Below are 25,055 nucleotides of genomic sequence, written 5' to 3' on the forward strand. Positions count from 1 at the left end.
GTTAAACAGTATTATTTTTTGTTGCGTTTGGGCAGAGTATTGCCCCTTTAATAAAGCAGATTTGGTGTATAGGTCAATCATCCTGCAGTCTCACTGCTCAAGTACTGTTTAAAAAAATAAATAAAATAAAAAAACACATTTGTCTGTTCCCTTTTCCCTAATTTTCTAATCTCCACATGCTCATAAAACATTCCCTCTGTTCACATATTCTTACTTTATAATGTGCATTTATAAACCCTTTAATTTCCCCAGGAATATTTATCACATATTAGTAATCCGTGGGACTAAACATTATCCGTTGTATAGAAAACGTGTAATCACTGTTTAATGACTATAAGGGGATAAAAGGATTCCCTACTCTGTAGAAGGAGAGGCAGACTGATACGGTATATATTTTTTCAGGGTTGGATAGACTGAGCAGATTATTCCCCTGCCAGGACCTGGCTCAGCCTCACACAACCCGCAGGCGCACTGCCCTACCTCGTGAAAATCCTCTACCTTCGTCACTTCCGGGTAGGGGAATCAGCTGGATCCACATGCGTGCTAGCACTCCTGCAACTCCGCCACAGCAAGGTCCTGGAAGGTAAGTAAAACCAGTCCTCAACAGTCACGTGAGTTTCTGACGTCATGTGTCAATCGCAGACCTCGTAAATACTTCCGCCTTGAGCCCTGTTGTCATGGAAATCAGCGCAGCTTCTGTCACCGCCCCGGCGGCTCTCAGGGGCCCAATAATTGGCGATATCGGTAAGGGATGAGAGAATAGTGCAGCGGTTTTCTATCAGCCTGTTGGTATTTCAGGTCATGTCGGATAGCAGGATGTTTTATCCCAGCGCTCAGTGTGTCAGACAGTGTTTACACAGACAACGAAATACACTGTCTGTCTGTGTCTGTCTCTAGGTGGAAACTGCACTCAGTCTGCAATTCATACTTCCCTACAGCACCGATCACAAGCTGTATTACTGACAGATATGGCATTAACAAAGGGATATTATATTATACCCACCTCCTCTACTCCCTCCTCCTACCATAATATTCCCCTACTTTTACCATACTATGTATTCTCCTCCCCCCCATAATATTCTCATGTGTCCCTCCTCATCCTTCCATAATATTCTCCTCTCTCCATAATATATCCCTTTCTCCCCTCCCCCTCCTACCATAATTATTCTCCTCTCATCCTTCTACCATTATATCCCCCTGTCTCCCCTTCTCCTCCTCCCATAATATTCCCCTGCTTTTACCATACTATGTATTCTCCTCCTCCCATAATATTCATCTGTCTCCCCTCCTCCTTCTGCCATAATATTCTCCTGTGTCCCTCCCCATCCTTCCATAATATTTCCCTCCCTCCAAAATATCCCTTTCTCCCCTCCCCCTCCTACCATAATATTCTCCTGTCTCCCCTCCTTCTTCTGCCATAATATTCTTATCCTTTGTCTTCCTGCAACCCTGATGGGCATCCAGATTCATACCTCTCAAAGGTCTCTATTCAGGAAGGAAAGTCCCTTTTTCTTTCCCATCCATATGACCCTCTTTGTAGTAACTCTCATGGGTCTGATGAGCCATTGTTTGGCCCCGACAACCGCCCCACCTCCTTGACGATTTCAGCCAATTCAATGCTTTTTCTATGGGAAAACATTGGATTGGCTGAAATCATCAATTCTGATGGGCGCGCATCGTTGTGGCGGCATCGATGTGACGCACGTCTTGTCTGCTCATGCCCGGGAGCCTTCTGGAACGGCGGGCACGTCTTGGTCCAGCGGCATTCCCACGTGGTTATGGAAATGTCGCCCATCACTCACCCCTGGTGATGGCTCCTCCTCCTCTTACAGCGGCCGGACCTGTAAACATTAGAGACACCGGCGGCTGCAGTTTTGTTAGATTTAAGGGTTTTTTAGTTAACCCTTAAAGTGCCATATCATGATTGATCTGTGGGTGTGCTACACACACAAGCCCACAAACACATGCTTCCCTGCAGCCAATCAGGGAGTGCCTTAGACTATTTAAACCTGTTTTGTCCATTTCTCTGTGCCCTGTCCTGGTTTCCATTGTGGTTATCTGAGAATCTGGTATTGATTGTAGTGTTTTTGACCATGGCTTCCCTTCTGACTATCCGATCTCTACTATTCTGTATTCTCCATTCCTAAATCGTGGCTTGTTCATTGTTTCCGTGATTTCTGCGTCTTGACTTTATCCTGTCTTGTGCTCTTTTCCTTTATACGTTAAATCCGGCCGTTCTAAAACACTTTTCTAACTTTGACCACCAAAATCTGTTACACATCTACAACGGCCAAAAAACACCCATGCTAAATAGTTTCAAAATTTTGTCCTGTGTTTAAAAATACCCAATGTTAAAGGACCACTATAGGCACCCAGACCTTCAGCTCAATGAAGTGGTCTGGGTGCCAGGTCCATCTAGGATTAACCCTGCATCTGTAAACATAGCAGTTTCAGAGAAACTGCTATGTTTACATTAGGGTTAATCCAGCCTCTAGTGGCTGTCACATTGACAGCCGCTAGAGGCGCTTCCGCGCTTCTCACTGTGATTTTCACAGTGAGAAGACGCCAGCGTCCATAGGAAAGTATTGAGAATGCTTTCCTATGGTCTGGCTGAATGCGCGCGCGGCTCTTGCCGCGCATTCAGCCGATGACGACCGAAGGAGGAGGAGAGTCCCCAGCGCCGGGGGAGCCCGGCGCTGGAGAAAGGTAAGTTTTTAACCCCTTCCTCCCACTTCAGCCCAGCTGGAGTGGGACCCTGAGGGTGGGGGCAAACTCGTTTTCCTGGCACTATAGTGGTCCTTTAACATGTTCTTAGCTTATTTTTTTTTTGCAAGTTATAAGTCTATAAGTACAAGTAGCACTTTGCTATTTACAAACCATTTTTTTTTTTTTTTTTAAATTAACAAAAGTTACCTTGTAACACTGATATCTGTCAGGAATCCCTGAATAACACTTCACATGTATATATTTTTAAAAGAAGACAACCTAAGGTATTAAACTTGGGGTATTTTGACTCTTTTCAACCATTTTACACCTAAAAGTGTAAAAAAAATAATAATAATCATATATACATATGTTAGATATGTATAATATACTATAAAATAATTACTTTTTTATAATATATTATACATATATAATGCATATATAGGATTGCAATATAAGTGTACTTTGAGATATATACACATATATCTCAAAATACACTTATAATGTAATCATATATATGCATTATATTTGTATAATATATTATAAAATGCATTAATTATTTTATACCATATTATACATATATAGGAAATAAAAACGTGTGTATGTGTGTATATAATATTATTATTATTATTATGATATTTATAGAGCGCCGTCAAATTCCGCAGTGCTTTACAATGGGTGGACGAACAGACATGTAGTTGTAACCAGACAAGTTGGACACACAGGAACAGAGGGGTTGAGGGCCCTGCTCAATGAGCTTACATGCTAGAGGGAGTGGGGTAAAATTACACAAAAAGGTAAGGATAGTATTAGACTAGTGACAGTTGCAGAAGAGGAATAAGTTGGGAGCTATTAACAGTTGAATTGATACGCTTTGAAGGAGTGGAGACTGGGTGAGCATCTAACGGAGGAGGGAAGCGAGTTCCACAGGAACGGTGCAGCCCTTGAGAAATCTTGAAGGCGAGCATCAGAGGTGGCAGTACGGACAGAAGATAGACGTAAGTCTTCAGCAGATCGTAAGGGCCTAGATGGGACATACTTGTGTATAAGGGAGGATAGATAGGTGGGAGCAGCATTATGTAGAGATTTGAAAGCAAGAACCAGAATTTTAAATTGAGCTCTATATTTTATAGGAAGCCAATGTAGGGACTGACAGAAGGGTGAGGCATGGGAGGTGCAGGCGGACAGGAAGATGAGCCTCGCCGCCGCATTCGTTATGGATTGTAAAGGCGCAAGTTGGGAGCACGTAAGACCACTGAGAAGCGGATTACAGTAGTCAAGGCGAGAAAGGACAATGGAATGGACCAACACCTTAGTCGCATCTGGCGTTAAGTAGGGGCGGATGCGCGCAATGTTTTTGAGATGGAAATTACAGGATTTGGCGATAGATTGAACATGAGGCTTGAAGGAGAGGTTGGAGTCAAAGAGAACACCTAGGCAGCGAGCCTGCGTGGTGGAGCTGATGGTAGCACCGTTGACTTGGAGGGAGACAGACACAGGAGTAACAACACTTGTAACACAGAAGTAACATACTATATATGTATATGTATGTATGTGTGTGTGTATGTATATATAATATATATATAATATATATATGTGTGTGTATGTATGTATGTGTATATATATATATATAATATATATATTCTATATGTAGAGTAATGTCTCACAAGTACAACAGTACCCCTCAAGTATAGGTTTTATGGTAATTTGAAAAGTTACAGGGTCAAACATAAGATTTGCCAATTTCAATTTTTGTAAATTGCTATTTGCCAGATTGGCTATGTTGCCTTTGAGATGGTATGGCAGCCCAGAAATGAAAATTAACCCTACCATGACATACTATTTGAAAAAGTAGACAACCCTGGGTATTCAGTTGGGGTATGTCCAGTCTTTTGTAGTAGCCACTTAGTCACAAACACTGGCCAAAGTTAGCATTTATATTTGTTTGTGTGTGAAAAATGCAAAAAAAAGAATATGAATGCTTACTTTGGCAAGTGACTACTAAAAAAAAATGGACATAACCTATTTGCAATACCTTGGGTTGTCTACTTTTTCAAATGGTATGCCATCATGGGGGTTATTCTTATTCCTGGGCTACCATCCCGTCTCAAAGGCAACATAAACAATTTAACAAATTTCAATGAAAAAAATGAAATCGGCAAGCCTTATATTTCACCCTGTAACTTTCAAAAATACTGGAAAACCTGTACATAGGGGGTATTGTTATACTCGGGAGACTTCACTGAATACAAATATGAGTTTTTTTCTGTCATATGGTGGCAGTAACTTCTGGATTTTGCTCCTCCCTGTGGACAAGACATCTTAACAAGTAATTTAAGATCAAAAGACCCTCCCCCTTGCCCTATAAAATGCCGTACCGCAAAACCTACCCCAGTTTCCTTTCTTGTCCCGATAGGGAAAGACAGGACATCCACAGGGTGAGACACACGGGCTGTCTGTCTGGGGGAACCGGTCCGAGAGCTGCCCGGGCGGTATGCTGAGAGACCCATGCTCCCTAATTGTTACGGAGCAAATGGAGGTTAGTTTTCTTATGCCGAGAATGGTTCCGGCAAAAGGCTTCCTGGAGGCGGAGCTCGTTTCTGAGCAGGTGCACAGCGGTGGAACGCACGCCTGGCTTAGAGGGATAGCCAAGGGACAATTCGCTAGGGTGAGAAGGAACTGCTCGCAAGTTCAAGATTGTATAACACAATCTAACCATATTAAGAACAAATTGGTAGAGAGAGGTTATAAGAAAAACACCATTGACAAAGAAATCCGACTAGCTTTGCAAACCGATAGAGGAAATTATCTAATGGACAGACCTCGTGCCAAACCCTATGAGGATAATGTGCCTTTAGAACACAGTATTGCACGGACCATGCTGGGATTAGGAGGAGTTTGCAGAAACACTGGTCGATTCTCCAACAGGATCCTATACTTAATACTTTCTTACCGGAACAGCCCAAACTTATTTTTAAGAAAAATCAGAATTTTAAGAACACTCTGGCACCCAGCTATGCAATAAAAAATCATGAAGATAGTCAGAAACCAGTTGCCAATGGTTTCTCTAGAGGGTGTGGAGTTTGTAAAGCCTGCCGGACTGTAAATCTCCAAAAGATAGTTTTTTTCTAGTTTCATTACTGGGGAGGTATTCCAGATAAAGACAGAAATTGGTTGCCGCACGGACTATGTAGTTTATCTACTGCAGTGTCCGTGCGGCAGGCAATATGTGGGCAGAACCAAGAGGCCCCTAAAAGTGCGACTTTTGGAGCATATAAATAATATAAAAAAGAACTTGGCCACATATTCTATCCCAGTACACTGTAATCACTGTTCCCAATTTTCTTTCACGGGTTTGAAATGTATAGGCATTATCTGTATAGGCGTTATCCCAGAGAGAGACCTACTGCATCCACAGGCTACAAACACTGGAGCCTGGTGGTTTAAACGTGGAAGTGGATCTAGTGTGTTTTTTATAGAAACATATCACTATTAGTTATAGTCACCATAGAATATATGAAAGAGGGATGGGATTAAAATCAAGCACTGATTGCCATAGAATAAATTAGGTTTATCAATAATAAACACAAAACAATTAAAAAATATCTTTTTTTGATCAGAAGAAGGAGAAAATAAAATGATAAATCACATATTAGAGGTATTATTAGATATGTAAATAATATCACAAAAATAGGATATTAGAAATAATGGTAAATATATAAATGAATATCATAAAATTATGAGATAAGAAATTAGTCCAGATTAGATACACTTCACTAATTATTGGTATAAATATAATGGGAAAATTTATTGTAACACTGAACACTGTACAGATGATTTAAGGTTAATAAATGTATATATTATATGGTGATATACTATTTGGGTCAAATTACAGACCGTTTATGTGTATTTTTTGTGGCTAGATTTCCTCTAATATAGGTGGAACGCAAAAAAACGAAGGTGGAATGCAAGCTACTTCCGGTTATACAGAACTTCCGGGTTTGTGAACTCAGTTGGAACGCATAGCACTTCCGGTTTCCGGAATGCACGAAAACGCCGAAATCAACCGCAAAACAACAATGAAGATCAGCTGTGAATATTGGAGAATGTGATTTCCAACAGATGATATTCATCTACACAGGACCAATGAGGAAGGACAGAGAGGCACATGTGACTAATTAACTTTAGGGATTAGCCCTATTTAAAGGACTTGTGGGTGGAGGGTGGTTAGGCTGCTTTTTTGTACTGCATTAATTGTAATTTTTAAAATTGTTGGTCCCTGGGGAAGTCCCATACTTTATAGAAGGGACGAAACGCGTAGGACCTCTATCTTGTATTTATTTTATATATTTTTATTGAGAATTAAAGCCGCTTTTTCATACCTTCACCCGGAGTCCTGCTTTTTGGTGGAAATATCCAGGGAAGTGTCCAGGGGAACTCCCCCAGCCCCCCATACCATCAGGGGAGGCACCATATATGCCTGAAACTGTCCAAGATCCTGTGAGTGCATTTCATATTGCGCAATGTCATTTTTGTAAAACTTTATTACACTATATTCCTTTTGTATTTATCTCTATTTAGGCTACCAGCCGGTTCCCTCGTTGTGTTTTGTATATATTGGTGATGCGTTCCACCTAATCTTCCGGGTGCGCGAAAACACATGCGCAAACCGGAAGCTTAAAGGTATATACCAAAAAAAACGCGGAAATTTGAATTTCTGTCGAATAAAAGAGTTGTGCAGGTACCCACTGACAGCATGGATGCAGGTCAGAAGAGGTACGCCGTGTCACCTGCCCCCCACACGGCTCAGAGGTATTTTGAGGTAAGATTAAAAGAAATCTTTACTTTAAAATATTCTCTGGAAAATTTATAGGAACTTTCAATCAATCTAAGCCTCCGTTTATATATTTCTCCACAGATATGTCTAGCCCAGCTTATCCTGAGATGGACAAGGAAAAACTGTCTACCTCCATGCCTAGAAAGGCTACGGTAAAATCTAAACATCTAATTTGCAGTGAATGTGCAACTCCTCTTCCAGACGGATCAAGGAAGAAGGTGTGCAGTCAGTGTACTGCAAATTCTTTGGAAAGAGATAAGCAAAAAGAGATGCAATCTTTCCTAACCTGGTTCCAAGAAAATCTGGCCCAGACCTTGGAGACTATTAAAGAGTCTAAAAAGGTGGAATCCCCTATACAGCAAGGACATCAAAGGATCAAGAAAAGAAGAAGATCATCATCTACATCAGAAACATCATCCGGGGAATATATTTCCTCAATAGATTCAGATGAGTCAGGATCCTCATCAAGTGAACCAGTGGGGTTTCCTTCGGATGAAATCCGAAAATTCATAAAGGAAGTTAGCCTAACAATCCTACCGCAAGGATCTGAGAATCCTAAAAAAGTATTTTCTGTTCAACAAAGCCTGGTTGATCTTATATTCAGGGAATGGAGAAACCCTGAAAAACGTGCCTTTATTTCCAGACACTTTAAGGATATCTTCAGACTGGCTGGCAAAGTTATCTGGGAAGATCTCCCAAAAGTAGATGTTTAGGTGGCGCAGATTGCTAAAAAGACCACTATCCCTATAGGGAAAACTTCAGCTTTAAAGAATCCAATGGATAAAAGAGCCGAAACCTCTTGTAGGCGAGCTTACCAGACGGCCGGTTTTCAATGCAGGGCTTTACTGGCAGGAGCAGCGGTTGCCAGAGCAAATGGCATTTGGCTAAATACGGTACAAGATATTTTATCATCTGACCAGGTTAAAGAACTTAGCCACATGTTTTAGAACATGCACTTGGCAAACGAATACCTTTTGGATATGTCGGTAGAAGTTCTTAAATTGGCGTCCAGAATTATGGGATTGTCTTCGGTAGCAAGACGAGCTTTATGGTTACGGTCTTAGACGGCGGATTAAGCTTCCAAATCGGTCCTTTTGAGCTTCCCATAGAAAATACTAAATTATTTGGGTCTCCTTTAGAAGAAATTATTAGGAAAATGTCAGAAACCAAAAAGGCGCTTCCTCAGGATAAGAAGTTCTCCTGGAGATCAGGTTACAGGAATTACCAGTATAAAAATAGGAGATCTTATCAAGAGAGAACGCATTTCTTTCAAAGAAGGGATAAAAATCGGAGATTCGAACAAAGAGGTGAAGTTAAAAGAACCTTCAGAGATAAAGAGAGACGTTTCTGACGCCAGAAGTGTGGGAGGAAGGCTCCAACGTTTTTTTCCAATAGGGACACAAGATTATATTTACGGAGAAACCAAGAGCAAAGTTTCTGGTATCAACCTACCAGTCTTCAAAGAGATCACAAGCTCTGTATTTTCAAACCATGCTTCTGTTGCAAAAAAGGGTGATAGAAAGAGTACCAGTAATACAAACATTTCGGGGAGTCTATTCAAGATTATTTCTGGTTCCAAAACCAGACCACTCCTTTCGTCCCATTCTGGATTTAAAGAACATAAACCGGTTTATCCCTTTTTAAAGATTTCGTATGGAGTCAATCGCTTCTATTTGTCCTCTCTTACAAAGAGGTAACTTTATGGTAAAAATAGACTTGAAGGATGCTTATCTGCATGTTCCGATTGCTACCTCTTCAAGAAAATTTCTAAGATTTGCGATAAATAAAGAAAGATCCACCGTTCATTTCCAGTTCAGGGCTCTGCCGTTTGGTCTGTCATCCGCCCCAGGGATATTTACAAAGATCCTGACTCCTCTGACAGCTCATTTGAGGGAATTGGGAATATCGATTATCCCTTATTTGGACGACTGGCTTCTCATGGCACATACAGAAGAACAGCTGCGCAAGGACCTGCAGGTCACGATAAGAGTTCTTCAAAACCATGGCGGGATCTTAAACCTAAAGAAGTCAGTTCTCATTCCAACAAGAGAAATAGTTTCTCGGATTCAAGATCAATTCAGTCTCCATGTCAATTTATCTTCCCAAACGAAAAAGGAGGAAAATCCGAGAAGCAATTTCCAATCTCCAAAGGATGGAAAGTTGTTCCTTCAGACAGGCCATGGGTGTTTTGGGCCTTCTAACTGCCACCTTTCCAGCAGTCAAATGGGCAAGATCAGAGGTCAGACCCTTACAATGGAACATCCTGACTACCTGGTCAAAAAAGGAGGAAGATTTAGACAAAAATGTCTTGCTATCCCCTCAAGTAAAAGACTCAGCCTACTTGGTGGAAAACCTCAGAGTGCCTTTCAGGAGGATTGTCTTTTCGCCCAAAAGACTGGATAATAGTCACTACAGACGCTTCAAGGACAGGTTGGGGCTCCACCATGTTCCAAGGAAGATGGTCATTCAGGGAGGCGAAGGAATCCGCAAACTTCAGAGAATTATTAGCAGTTCTTTACGCTCTACATCACCTCAGGCCTTTGTTACTACAAAGAGCTGTGAAGATCCAATCAGACAATCATACAGTAGTCTCATATATCAATCGCCAAGGAGGAACCAAAGTAAAGAAGCTTTACAGTCTTTGTGCAGAAATTATGGAGTGGTCACAAAGAAATCTGGAAGACATCTCGGCAGTTCACATAAGAGGCAGCGACAATATAATAGCCGACGATCTAAGCAGAGGGAAGTGGGATCAAAAAGAATGGTCTTTGAACCCGGAAATTTTCAGAATCCTGACAGAAAGATTCGGAGTTCCGGAAGTAAACTTGATGGCAAGAGCTTCAAACAAAAAGGTTTACAATTTCGCCTCCCTATTCAGAACAGATCAACCCAATTGGATAGACGCTTTATCAATAGAGTGGAACTTCCGTCTGGCTTACGTGTTTCCACCTCTGCCTTTAATCCCAAAGGTCCTTCTCAAGATATGAACAGACAGAGTGAGAGTATTGGCAATAATACCATATTGGCCAAACAGAGTCTGGTTTTTGGCTGTAAAGAAGATGGCCATCAATCATTGGGAACTTCCGAGATCAAACTTCCTCATTGTGAACAGGGACCTGCCCTTGAAAGTTCTAGAAATATTCAGGTTGATGGCTTGGCTGCTGCAAGGCTAATCCTTCTAAACCAAAGTTTACAAGACAGAATAGCGGTCTTACTCCACATTTCTAGAAAATCTACGTCTAAGATATACTTTAGGATTTTGTCTAAGTTTCTTCACTGGTGTAAAGAACACCAGTGCCGGATTTTACATCCATCCATAGATAACATTCTCCATTTTTTTACAAGATGGTTTTGCAGCTGGTCTGGGAGTCTCCACGCTCAAAGTTCATATATCAGCCTTAAGTTTTTTTCTAATTAAGGATTTGGCCTCCAATGTTTTCATCAGAAGATTTTTCAGGTCCATCACCCTCAAATGACTGCCTAGGCGATCGGTGTTTCCAACTTGGGATTTAGCCCTGGTCCAACAAGCTCTTAGTGTTCATCCCTTTGAACCTTTGTAGGAAGTTCTATTAAAGATTTTGTCTCTTAACGTTTTATTTCTGGTAGCCATCACATCGGCTAAAAGAGTGGGAGAACTTCATGCTCTATCCTCCTCGGATGAATTCACAATTTTTCACAAAGACAAGGTTGTTCTTTATCCAAGACCGTCTTTTCTACCTAAAGTATTATCTTCAAAGAATATTAATCAGCCAATGTTTTTACCTTCGTTTTATAGCGAGGCTTCATCTCCTCAAGAGCTCAAATGGCAGAAATTAGACTTCAGAAGAGCTTTGTTTGTAAATCTAGCCAGAACGAAAGAATTCAGAATTTCGGATCATCTATTTATTAATTTTCAGGGGCACCTCAAGGGGAATGTAGTCCCGCTGTACCTTGTCCCGTTGGCTCATTCAAGCTATAGAATTGGCGTATTCTATGGCAGGTCTTCAGTCTCCAGCTACACTTAAGGCCCATTCTACCCGAGCAATGGCTACCTCATGGGCAGAAAAAGCACTTGCATCTCCAGAGGTCATCTGCAAAGCAGCATGCTGGTCGTCTTTTAACAAGCACTATCAGCTAGACATATTCTCTGCCTCTGAAGCAGCCTTTGGGCGTAAGGTGTTACAAGCTGTGGTGGCCTAAGTCCCGCCCAGATGGGGATCTTGCTATATCCCAGAAGTTACTGCCTCCATATGACAGAAAAAACAGAAATTTGTACTTACCGTTAATTCTTTTTTTCTTAATATGGTAGCAGTACTGCTTCCCTCCCTCTTTGTTAAAGATTTTTTGCAGTATATATTTGGTCTGTGTTTCTTTTTCTTGTTACGTCCTGGGTAGGTTTTGCGGTACCGCATTTTAAAGGGCAAGGGGGAGGGTCTTTTGATCTTAAATTACTTGTTAAGATGTCTTGTCCACATGGAGGAGCAAAACCCAGAAGTTACTGCCACCATATTAAGAAAAAAAGAATTTACAATAAGTAAAAATTTCTGTTTTCAAAACAGTAAAACTTACCACAACGATGATATCACCAGTAAAAGTGCAGTTTTTGTTTAAAAAGATGCAAAAAAAAAAAATAATTATCTACACTGTCTGCCTGGGTTGTCAGGCCGGTCCCTCAAATTATAATTAATAAAATCAAATAATTATGTAGTTAATAGTTATAGTTAAATGTATTCTTTGTATACGGGTTCCTTTGGCGATTGGTTTGTTTTGACAGTGATCCCGGCAACACGATACACGTCATCACGTCACGCTGACACAGCACGTCCCACACATGCGCACTACACACAGGGGAACACTGCGCCGATTACACGATCCAGGTGGTGAGTTAATTTTCTTTCAATTATTTGGCTATAAATGTATAATTTTCATGCTATGTGTTTGTCTATGATCCTGAGGAAAGTTCCGATCGGGAACTGAAACGTCGATCCACGCGTTTTAACTTTTTTCAATAAAGAATGGAACTCACCGTGAATGAGTGCATATATATATTATGTTTTTTTTTTTATATATATATATATATATATATATATACATACACACACACACACACACACACACACACACACACACACACACACACACACACACACACTTTTATTGCCTATATATGTAAAATATATTATAAAATAATTAAATCATTTTATAATATATTATACATATATAATGCATATATATGATTACATTATAAGTGTATTTTGAGATATAGGTGTATATATCTCAAAGTACACTTATAATGCAATCATATATATGCATTATATATGTATAATTTATTATAAAATGCTTTAATTATTTTATAATAGATTTTATATATAATATATAAAAAAAAAATAAAAAAAAATTCTTATAGGTGTAAGGGGGACTGCCCACTATTGGAGCCAGCAAGTCTACACTTGTAATTGCATATTATCTACTACAGCAAAGGGCGGTGTTAATGTAATCAGAGACTGCTCTGAAGAACAGTGGGTTCAGATATCTACCTGGCCGCTTACATCCGTGGTCGGGAAGGGGTTGAAGGGGGCAAGAATGGGCCAGGGGGTTAAATAGTGATTTGTATTCCTGACCCTATAGTGTTCCTTTAATTAAGTTAAATTCTGTACTGTAAGTGTCTACTATTGGATCCAACAAGTCTACACTTGTAATTGCATATTATCTACTACATCAAAAGGCTGTGTTAATGTAATCAGAGACTGCTCTGAAGAACAGTGGGTTCAGATATCTACCTGGCCGCTTATGATAAGATTAAGACCTTTTGTTGTCAGGGTGGACTTGTGCGGGGGGGGGGGGTTTATTTGAGATCTAGTTCCTGTATGCAGTGATATACGTAAGCTGGATGGATGTTTCTACAATAAACTGTCTGACTTCTTTGAGTTGCCAAGAAGAAGCTTATTTGTCTCTTACTTGTGTATTGCTATTCATTTTTATCTACAGAGTAGTTACTAATAAGAGTATTGCCAGAGGACGCCATAGATAGAATATGCTATAGTAACCAGATAACCGTGCAGTATATCCTGCATTGCCAGTGGATTCGCTCCCAAAGCTGAATCCTAACATTTAATGGAGAAGTTAGTGGTGCAGGTTAGGTAAAAGAAACCCATGGACAATAGCATGCCTAAAATGGTACACCTTCAGTGTAGAGATGCCAAGGCCATATTGTCACAATATTATTTTGTGTCAGGACAAGTAGATTGTCCTGTTGGACCAGTAGATTGGGCTACCACTTTGGTCCCATGGACAAGTAGATTTATTTAAAAAATGCCATACGCCTGGTATTGACATATGCATATACATTGCCCCACACACTTAAAGATGCACATTGCCACACACAGAAACACAGAAGAACTGCCTCACAGAGGCACACATAAGTACACACAGGTGCACTCTAAGAGACACATACATACACACTGAAAAACATATTGACAGATATGTAGAGATACAGTGACACTCACACACATGCACAGATACAAACACACAGATCCACAAACACTGGTACACATACACACACACACCACAGAATAGACTAATCTCTAAACTGGAGACAATTTATTGTAACAGTGTTTTCTAAGTTCAGTGTTGAACCTGCCATCTTATCATGCTATAAATACTTAGTGTACTCATTATAAATGAGGCCCTCACTTATGCTTTCAAAAAAAATTAATTATAATTGGCCATTTCAATGATACTAAAATATTTCTTGCGTATAGTGGAAACTAAAATATCCTGGATATATGTAAATTATTGTAGAGGCCTATCAACATACATTTTCAACACCTGTAGGCACTATAACGACTTTATCTTTTCAAGATGTTACTATATATAGGGTGAGGTAGAGGCAAAAAATGCCTACAAAATTCAAAATATAAACAAAGAACAAGTTAGACCTGCAGATACTCCACAACAGTGTATATACAGTCCCAACAGTGTATATACAACCAAAAAACAGACACGAGTCCTGCGCATCCAGTATAGGTGTGCACACCCAGTTTAGCATTGAGAAAGGGCTGCTGCTCGAAACGTTTGCTGTTTTAACTTTGTCCTCAAATAAATTGTGGTAGCACCTGGGTGTGCACACCTATACTGGATGCGCAGGACTCGTGTTTGTTTTTTGGAAGGTGTTCTAGTGCCCTAAACATGCCCCCTTTTGTCCAGTTTACCAAATTGTTGTAGCTTTCTTGTATGAGAGCTGGAGAATGACTTCTAGCCATGCCCCCAATCCCTCTATGCCAGAGAGCCAAAAAATACACTTCCCACCTCTCATACACAAACATACCCTGAAATCAGCACACATGAACGAGCCTCTTAGAAGTGCAGTAATTTGTGAGTGGTGAGCTGTCCATGAACACCAACACCGCGTGCATCCGTTTCAGCTTTTCATAAAGAATTATAGAGTTCAATGATTCTCTATGAGAATTATTTCTTTGTCGCATCAGATTAAGAACTGCACATATGTATAAGGTCCACAATGCTTTTGAATGAGAAGCATTGAACTGGTTTATTGTCCTTTGACCTCATGACATCAAAGGGGGTGAAGCAGTATGCCACAAGGGAGCTACTGATGGCGCTGGAATAAACTTTAGTAGCTGATTTATTTTACACATTATTTATTAACACATCATTTCTCAATATTATTGAGACAAATGGCTTATGTTACAATAAGTCTTCTAACACAGTACAGTGTTCTTTTTTTAAAAAAAAAGTTATTTTTTTATTATTTCGTCAATTAGGAAATTGGGCTGACAGAACACCTGTTCACGATGCTTCAAGAAATGGACAAGCATTACAACTGAAGGAGTTGATTGACAGTGGGATCTGTGTGAACCTGGTCACAGTAGACTCTATAACACCCTTACACGAAGCCTGCCTCAATGGGCATACTCACTGTGTTCAGTTACTTCTTGCTGCTGGAGCCCAGGTTTGTATTATGTCTATTTTGGCTTTGTATTTATATATTTTACATTACTCTTTACATTGTGGATTTTATACACCTTGACTCGAAGATAAAAAAAAACCAACTCCATCAGGGTTATTCACATAGTGAGAATTCAAGGTGAATGTAAAGTGGATTTCAAATTTAAGGCAAAAATAGCTGAACTGGACACATTCTCAATGTCAGCTATGCTTTTAGTTCAGCTACTTTGGCCTTCACTCTGAATTCTAACTTTAGTAAATAACTCTTTCTAAGTACAAGTACAAAATAGAAGGTAATTTTGCAACCTTCCAAAATAGATAATGGATTTTGTTTTATACCGTGTATTAAATGCAATCTTTGTATCTCTCACTGGGTCCTTATTAACCTCTATAATGCATTCTTTAGATTTTAATGTTAGGTTTTCTGTTTACCTATATATTATAAAGCACCGAGGAGAACTATATAACATATATTCAATGTTTAACGTTTTGTTTTAAAGTTATATAGAACACATATTTTTACTAATACTGCCATTTTAATGTGCTCTTTATTCTATTTGGCATATACTGTCCTTTTACACATCTCTATTACGCTCTGAATCATACACACTAACACAAAAACATGAGGCAGAGAAGAAGCTAGAATAGAGCATATTATCTGTACTTCTGGTGGCCAGTGTTAGCCATAGTAAAAGGAAGGCAATCAATGCCTGAAAAGCAAAAACATAGTCTGACAAGCCAGGGTCAGGAGTACAGAGAGACAACCATGTGAAGAATTAAAACCTTAGTCAGGATATTGGATATTACTTAGTCGGGATGATACAAAAGTAAAAATCAGGAACACGTACTCCGTAAATCACACACACTTGGACACATAAAACATAACAGGGCATAGCAGCAATCGAGAAGGGGGTTTATATAGTTACAAGATATTTCCCATTGGCAAGTGATATCTTCCTGTGCTAGCAAACGGAAATTATGCTGGAATGACACCATGGATAATGACATGCTAGCATGATGTAGGTTAGCAATGTCGACAAAGGTATCAGTGTGGAAGCGAGTTGCACCAAAATGAATATGGAAAGGTTGCCGGGTAGTGGTGTCATTGGAGCTGGAACCAGTGTCAAAATCTATATGCAAAGTACGCACGGCCAGAGTTTTGTTATCGTTTCCTACAATGCTAAATTTACTTAGAAGTCTCCTACAATTTCATATAATTCACAGTTTATTGAATAACCATGTTTATGTAGCATTAATATTCTAGGTTAGGGGTAGGCAACTTCTGCACTCTAGATGTGGTGGACTACATCTCCCTTAATGCTTTTCCAGCATTAAAGCTGTGAGAGTTTTATTGGAGACGTAGGTCTAAGTCTTTCTGGTCATAAATTAAGTAATTCACCAAAATCTTTTTTGGTCCCTCTAACCAATAAAATGGTTCAGTATACATATCAATTTCAATTTTTTATTCAGGTTGATGCTCGGAATATTGATGGAAGTACACCTCTCTGTGATGCATCCGCTGCTGGCAGTCTCCAATGCATAAAACTCCTTTTAGACAATGGCGCTAAAGTGAATCCTCCACTTTTTACTGCCTCCCCACTCCATGAAGCATGTATGAGCGGTGAGCATTAGGTCATTGTCAACTACTGAGAGTATGGATAGCAGAGTTCTTTAACCTCTTACAAGAATGTTTGCATTTAAAGGAACACTATTGGGTTAGGAAAACAAACATGTATTCCTGACCCTATAATGTTAAAACCATGATCTAGCCCCCCTGCCCCCCCGTGCCCTTATAAATATAGCAGTCTGCTGCTGCTAGCTCTGCCCCTGATCTGCCTGTTGGGCTGACATTATCAGAAGTGGTGTTCTGAGCCAGTCACGATGCTTTCCCATAGGATTGACTGAGCTTGTCAAGGAGGCAGATCAGGGGCAGAGCTCTGGCCAATCAACATCGCCTCATGGAGATGCATTGAATCAATGCATCTCTATGAGGAAATTTTTGTGTCTTGATGCAGAGGGTGGAGACACTGAATGTCAGAGCTGTACACTGTGTATCATTGCCCCAGGAAGCACCTCTAACAGCCATATGAGGAGTGGCCAGTGGAGGTATCCCTAGGCTGTAATGTAAATACTGCATTTTCTCTAAAAAGACAGTGTTTACTGCAAAAAGCCTGAATGGAATGATTATACTCACCAGAACAAATTCAAAAAGCTGTAGTTGTTCTGATGACTATAGTGTCCCTTTAATGTTTTTTTTTTCCGTTTTCTATATGTTTTTTTTATGTAATTTATGTGATGCTGAAGGTTATAATCTCTACTATAACATTATATTTTATTTCCAGTTTCCAGTCTATTTTAAACATCATCATTGAAAGCATTTAAAAATGAACCTATATAAGTAGCGCTAGTTAGACAGACTTATTGTAATTCTAAACTCTTTCAGGTAAATCTGAGTGTGTGAAGTTTTTAATAGACGTGGGTGCAAATCTTGAAGCTCATGATTGCCATTTTGGGACCCCCTTACATGTGGCCTGTGCTAGAGAACATCTTGACTGTGCTAAAGCTTTACTCAGTGCAGGTAAGTAAAATCTAATTTTAATTATGAATTCATAGGTGGTAATATTTAAAAGGAACACTATGGCATCCCTCTAAAATTTTTATTTTTTCATCTTGGTTATTTATAAACAGAAAGTGTATACATAATGTGTGCTACTTATAATAATTTTAATTAAAAATAATATACCATGAGCATACAAAACATTAAACATACTTTCTACGAAATATGATGACATGATGTATTGTGGTAAAGAAAAACATTAATCAACATTAATCAGGGTGAGGGTCATGGCACCCCCCTACCTGGTAGCTGTCACGGTTCTCACCGTGACATCCAGACGGCCAGACGTGGGTAAACAATAACTTTGCAGGAAGACCATAAATTTGCAAAGAACATTGTTCTGCATAAGGTGATAGAAGTGGAGAGGGCGCGGGCCACATCAGGCCTTTTGATTAATGTAGGGAGGCGGTAAAGTAAAGACTAATGTGGGGTCAACCAGGACAAGTGTTCTGTAGATCAAACCTGAGCTCTTCCAAATCCTGAACAGTAAGGTTGTCTGGGTGGCTGCTGCTACCAGTGAGGGACGATACTTCCTGTGCAGCCAAATGAGATTAGAGACAAGATGCGGTTTAATGAGCTTATTATCTAATTTAACCCAGTGTAGGGTTTCCTTCTGTAAAAAAATGAGGGAAGGTTTACAGCCGCATGGAAATAATCATGAAAGTAAGGTATTCCCAGTCCCCCATTGAGACCAAATTTTGCAGTGTACACATTGAAACTCTGGGTCTCCTGTTGGCCCAGATAAACCTAGACACATCAAAATTCACTTCTAGAAATATGATTTTTGTAAAGGATACTTAAGAGTGCAAAACATATATTGTAATCTAGGTATAATTGACATTTCGATAGCTGCTATGAGTTCCTACCATGACACCCATGCGAACCAATTGACCTTGTACCCAGGGTGAGATACTGCTGATATTGTTGTACCTGGCATACCAACGACTTGTAATTTGAATGTATTGATGTCTTCTGTGTGGCAGTGTGCATTTCCCACCCTTTTTTCTTTCTGTGCTCTCTCCCATATTATATAGTTTTCAATAAATTACAAATATTTTTTAAAAAGCCAGGAAAATAAAAAGGCAGAGACGCTGCAAACTAGCTTAAAATCATATTATTTATTGACATTTTATGAAAAAAAAAAAATACAAAATATGTTTTTCCAGATTATATATATATATTTTTATATATATATATATATATATATATATATATATATATATGTATATATATGTGTATATATATATATATATATATATATATATATATATATATATATATATATATATATATACACTGGTGTGTGTATATATACAGATAACTAAACATCCAGGCAATACATTACAGATACTGAAAGATCATTAAAATAACTCCTTGTACCTCAACACAAATAGTTCATGGTTTGTTTTGTTTTTATGACACAACTGTGAATGTGATAGAAATTAACATGGTCAAAATCTTTTGCGGAAAGATTTTTAAATCTTGCATGTGATCTGTAAACATAACTGAAACTCTGTCTAAGCGGTATAACGTGCCAACTCCTTATTTGAGGGAGGATTTGTCATGTCTAAATATTATTTCCTACGCAATAGCATTTCCTTCAATGTGTTTTACCAGTGAGATGGTATGCATTGGATTATGTGCAGTTCCTTTTTGCCTCCAGTTTCCACTTCTCATTACTCCTGTACAGGCTAGTCTTCAGCTCCTCTGTCCTCTGCAACAATAATGAGTAGGAAGTTGTGATGCAGAGCCTAGTTGCTCCCAGAGTTATTATCTATTCAAGGAGCATATTTGGTTGTCCTACTTGGAGTGTCACTTGAATGTGCGATGATAAAATACAAATTTAATTAAAATATTTGTTTTTTAAATTTCATAATGATGTTTCCCAACAAAAATCCACTGTCACCTTAAAATAATGTGTTAAAATATTCACTTTTTAAAAAATAAATTATTTTTATATATTTCTCTTTATTTACATTTCTTTTTATAAAGTGTTACAAATACAATACAAAAAACAGCAACAGAAAAAAATTATATGAACTTCGTAATGAGACTTATACAGATAACTTATTAAACATAATTATTTAAGAGGATCTAATAAATACTTAAGTAAATCCTCTATATCTGTTCTTTCTATCTTTTACGCTCTTCATACTAGTCAAATAATTTATTATACTCGAGTCAGTGTCTATATTATGGCAATTTACATTGCCATAATACAGACTGGGGGCTTTGGGGGCTGCAGAGCGTTTACTTACCTCTCCTGCAGCTCCTGTCAGCTCCCTTCTCCTCTGCGCCGGTCCGTTCAGCACCTCTGTCAGCTCCCAGTGTAAGTCTCGCGAGCGCCGCAGGGTCATAGTGCGGCTCTCGCGAGACTTACAGTGTGAGCTGACAGGGGAGCTGACCGGACCGGCGCGGAGGAGGTGGGAGCTGACAGGAGCTGCAGGAGAGGTAAGTAACAGCTCTGCCAGCCCCCTCCTCCCCCACTGAACTGCCAATGCCACTGGACCACCAGGGAAGGAGAGCCCCCGTCCCTGCCATGTATCAAGCAGGGAGGGGGGACGAAAAAAATAAATATAATAATAAAATATTAAAAATAATAATAATTTTAAAAAAATAACAATATAACAAAAAATTAAAATAATAATTAATAAAATAAATAATAATAGAACAAAAAAATGATTAAAATAATAATTAATAAAATAACAATAATCAAAATGCCCACCCCCACCAACACACACACAAACACACACTGCATCACACACACTCACACCTTATTCATATACACACACTGCATTCATATACACACACTGCACTCACACACACACTGCATTCATTCACACACTGCATTCATACACACACTGCACTCATATACACACACTGCACTCATACACACACACTGCATTCATACACACACACTGCATTCATACACACACACTGCATTCATACACACACCCTGCACTCATACACACACACTGCACTCATACACACACTGCACACATACACGCACACACTGCACTCATACACACACACTGCATTCATACGCACACACTGCATTCATACACACACACTGCATTCATTATATACACACACTGTAAATAAATATTCAATTAATATAATTTTTTTAGGATCTAATTTTATTTAGAAATTTACCAGTAGCTGCTGCATTTCCCACCCTAGTCTTATACTCGAGTCAATTAGTTTTCCCAGTTTTTTGGGGTAAAATTAGGGGAATCGGCTTATATTCGGGTCGGCTTATACTTGAGTATATAAGGTACTTTCATTCTAGCAACAAAAAAATAAAATTAAATCATCTTATTTTAATTTTATTATATTCACATTTCAATGTACCACTTGTATAAAGCAGACATATCAGGGTAAGAATACATTTGCAAGTGTTCTACATTTTGGTTTTACAAAACTGAACGAATGTATTTAGAATGTAAATATAACATGTCGTGTTTCCTAGGAGCTAATGTAAATGCAGCAAAGCTACATGAAACAGCACTCCACCATGCAGCAAAGGTGAAAAATAAAGATCTAATTGAGATGCTTGTTGACTTTGGAGGAAATGTATATGCCAGAGACAACAGGGGGAAAACGCCTTCAGATTACTCCTGGCCAAATAGTCCTACTGCAAAATGTTTGGAGTACTATGAAAGTAAGCTTTATTTATGTGCCTGGTTATGAACCTTTGATTAACTATTATAAAATAAGTTTAGTGCATCTGAATTAATCATGACAATAAAACAGGTGCTATTCTGGAGCAAAAGAGCTAAATTAAGAGCAAACACCATGGAAACCAATTAAATGACTCCATATTTAACATTTTGCACTGAAAATAGCACCTGTTTTAGCCTTGATAAATCCCACCCCTCCCCAATAGTTTATCAGGCCAATGATTATGATTGTGGTGCATATGTTTATCCTATTGAAGTATACAACCTTTGTATGAGTGACTCAAGACACTTATTCACAAAATAATTAACTTCTTCTAACATATTTTGACATGCACTTATTATATTGACTTCATATATAAAACATGCGGTATCATTTATCTGATATTTATTTCTACTTTGCTTTACTTGTAATGTGTTAATTTATAGTTTGAATTGACAGTGTAATAAATGAAGCTATTGAACAGTTGCAAACCTTCAGAGTCTTCATGATTAATATGTTAATCAGGTCTGTGATCACTTGTATCTCCTCGAAATATATCTAAACGTTCTTATATTACAGAAATGCCAAGGAATTTGTCCCAACTCTGCAGAGTCAGTCTGAGAAAAGCTCTTGGTCAAAGACCAGTGCAGAAAATCTCTAAATTGAATATCCCTCCACGACTCATAGGATATGTTTCATATGATTAAACTGATTAAATTGCAGCAAGATGCAACATTTTGTCTTACAAAAGGTATGTTAACTATGCAACTGGAAATGGCACTTTGTTATACAATTCCTTACAGTTCCTTAAAATGTATGATTGCAATAAATTAATTTTTCTAACTTAAAATGTGTAAAATAAAGTTTGAGTATTTCTTAAAATCCTCACTGCAATTTGAATCTGATCTTAAATGATGGCTAGCTGCTCTTTAGGGTGCACTTTGAATTTTAATTTATTGTGCAGGAGTATAGGCGAATACTCCATTGTAATTTGTGTGAATCTAAAATAATCAACATCTCCTCATAGAGATACATGTAATCAATGGGGAACATTCAGCATCTCCATGCAGAGTGTGGGGACACAGAACACCAGTACTGCACACTGTGCAGCAATGGATTAGGAACCACACCTTGTGGCCACCTGAGTGACTGCCACTAGAAGTGTTACTAGGCACCAATGTAAACACTGTTTACAATAAAAAGCCGACAAGGAAAGACTATAAAACACCAGAACAACTACACTAAGCTGTAGTTGTTCTGGTTATTATAGTGTTCCTTTAAGTACAGAATTACACTTGGTTTCACAGTTTTATTTTCCTGTTTTTTTTTGTTGCTCTGTCTTGTAATTAATAAAATAAAGTTTGTAAAGATATTTGGGTGGGTAATGTGAGACTCTTGGTATGTGGGTTTCTGTTTAGGCATATCAATTTAATTACAATTTTAGTATATATGTAACTATACAGTATCTTCAATGTACTGATATTATTTATTATTCCTCTTTCTCTTTAGTCCTCACAGGCTAAAAAGAAGACATTCAGTGACAAATGGTAAAATTGGCCTGCAGATCTAACAAGCTGGAAGAGTTGGTTGAAGTATCTTCATACAGAAATAGAATTACCGTATATACTCGAGTATAAGCCGAGTTTTTCAGCACATTTTTTGTGCTGAAAAACCCCAACTCGGCTTATACTCGAGTCACTGTCTGTATTATGGCAATTTACAATTTACATTGCCATAATACAGACAGGGGGCTGTGGGGGCTGCAGAGCTTTTACTTACCTCTCCTGCAGCTCCTGTCAGCTCCCTTCTCCTCCGCGCCGGTCTGTTCAGCACCTCTGTCAGCTCCCAGTGTAAGTCTCGCGAGAGCCGCGGGGTCATAGTGAGGCTCTCGCGAGACTTACAGTGTGGGCTGACAGAGGTGTTGACCGGACAGGCGCAGAGGAGGAGGGAGCTGACAGGAGCTGCAGGAGAGGTAAGTAAGAGCTCTGCCAGCCCCCTCCTACACAGTGCCCATCCACTGGACTACCAGGGAGTGAGATCCTCCCTCCCTGCCATGTATCAAGCAGGGAGGGGGGGACGGAAAATTATTAAATAAAATAAAAAATAATAATTAAATTAAAAAAATATATAATAAAAAATTATTAAAATAATTACAAAAAATAATAATAATAAAATTGCCCACCCCCCACCAAGGCTCAGCTACACACACACACACACACACACACACACACACACACACACACACACACTGCACTCATACACACACACACACGCTGCACTCATACACACACACGCTGCACTCATACACACACACGCTGCACTCATACACACACACACTGCATTCATACACACACACTGCATTCATACATACACACACATCACTCATACACACACACTGCACTCATACACACACACTGCACTCATACACACACACTGCATTCATTATATACACACACTGTAAATAAAAATTCAATTAATATAATTTTTTTAGGATCTAATTTTATTTAGAACTTTACCAGTAGCTACTGCATTTCCCACCCGAGTCTTATACTCAAGTCAATAAGTTTTCCCAGTTTTTTGGGGTAAAATTAGGGGCCTCGGCTTATATTGGTGTCGGCTTATACTCGAGTATATACGGTACGTTTCAGAATGTATTGTGTGTTCTGACATACCTGCATTACATAGCTTTCACAGACACAAAAGTGAAGTGTTATTGTTTTCCTTTTTTTAATGTAAAACTGAAGCAGAATGTGATAACCTATTCCTCTGCTCCATGCTAAACTAGAAGTATTAAAATTGAAAAAAAAATGTATATATCTATTGTATTAGAAAGGGTCAGTACGACTGGAACTTTGACATTTAAGTTTAAATTTAAAACTTTCATCTGGATCAATATATGTATATAGTAATATATATATATATTATCTAATTATCCAATTATTTAATTTATAAATTTAAAGCAAAGGTGGCCAAACGATCTCCAGTTCTTTGACGTTCACATCTCAGGCAAAATCCTTACAGACTGTATAAGCATCATAGAAGTTCCATGCAGTTCCACAATATCTCGATCAGAATATTGTATTTATAAAGATTGAGCCGTAAATTAAGTCAGATGTGAATGCAAACATTTATTATATTTGTGTAAAAAAACAGTTTACACTGGGGAATCCTGTGTAAAGATTTAATACAGATAATAATAGAGCATTTGGTCTGATCATCAACATGTTTGCAATAGACTGTACAAAGCTTCTAGAAATAACTGTGCTCTACTGTAGCCTTGTATATGTTTTGAAA

General features: G+C 38.7%; 1 protein-coding gene across 2 annotated transcripts; it reads left to right on the plus strand.

The window, feature by feature from the left end:
* Positions 1-618: 618 nt before the first annotated feature.
* Positions 619-23,483, plus strand: ASB13 (ankyrin repeat and SOCS box containing 13). Of its 2 annotated transcripts, none has more exons than XM_063445462.1 (7): positions 619-744; positions 15,301-15,488; positions 16,955-17,105; positions 17,928-18,062; positions 21,571-21,762; positions 22,341-22,512; positions 23,271-23,483. In XM_063445462.1, exons 1-6 carry the CDS (start codon positions 678-680, stop codon positions 22,466-22,468), a joined length of 861 nt encoding a protein of 286 aa, XP_063301532.1. In that variant the 5' UTR covers positions 619-677; the 3' UTR covers positions 22,469-22,512; positions 23,271-23,483. The 2 variants fall into 2 exon arrangements, with proteins under 2 accessions (XP_063301532.1, XP_063301533.1); XM_063445463.1 differs by having other exon boundaries at positions 17,958-18,062.
* Positions 23,484-25,055: the final 1,572 nt, after the last annotated feature.

The sequence above is a fragment of the Pelobates fuscus genome, chromosome 3 (genome assembly GCF_036172605.1).
Source record: "Pelobates fuscus isolate aPelFus1 chromosome 3, aPelFus1.pri, whole genome shotgun sequence".
Taxonomy (NCBI): Eukaryota; Metazoa; Chordata; class Amphibia; order Anura; family Pelobatidae; genus Pelobates; species Pelobates fuscus.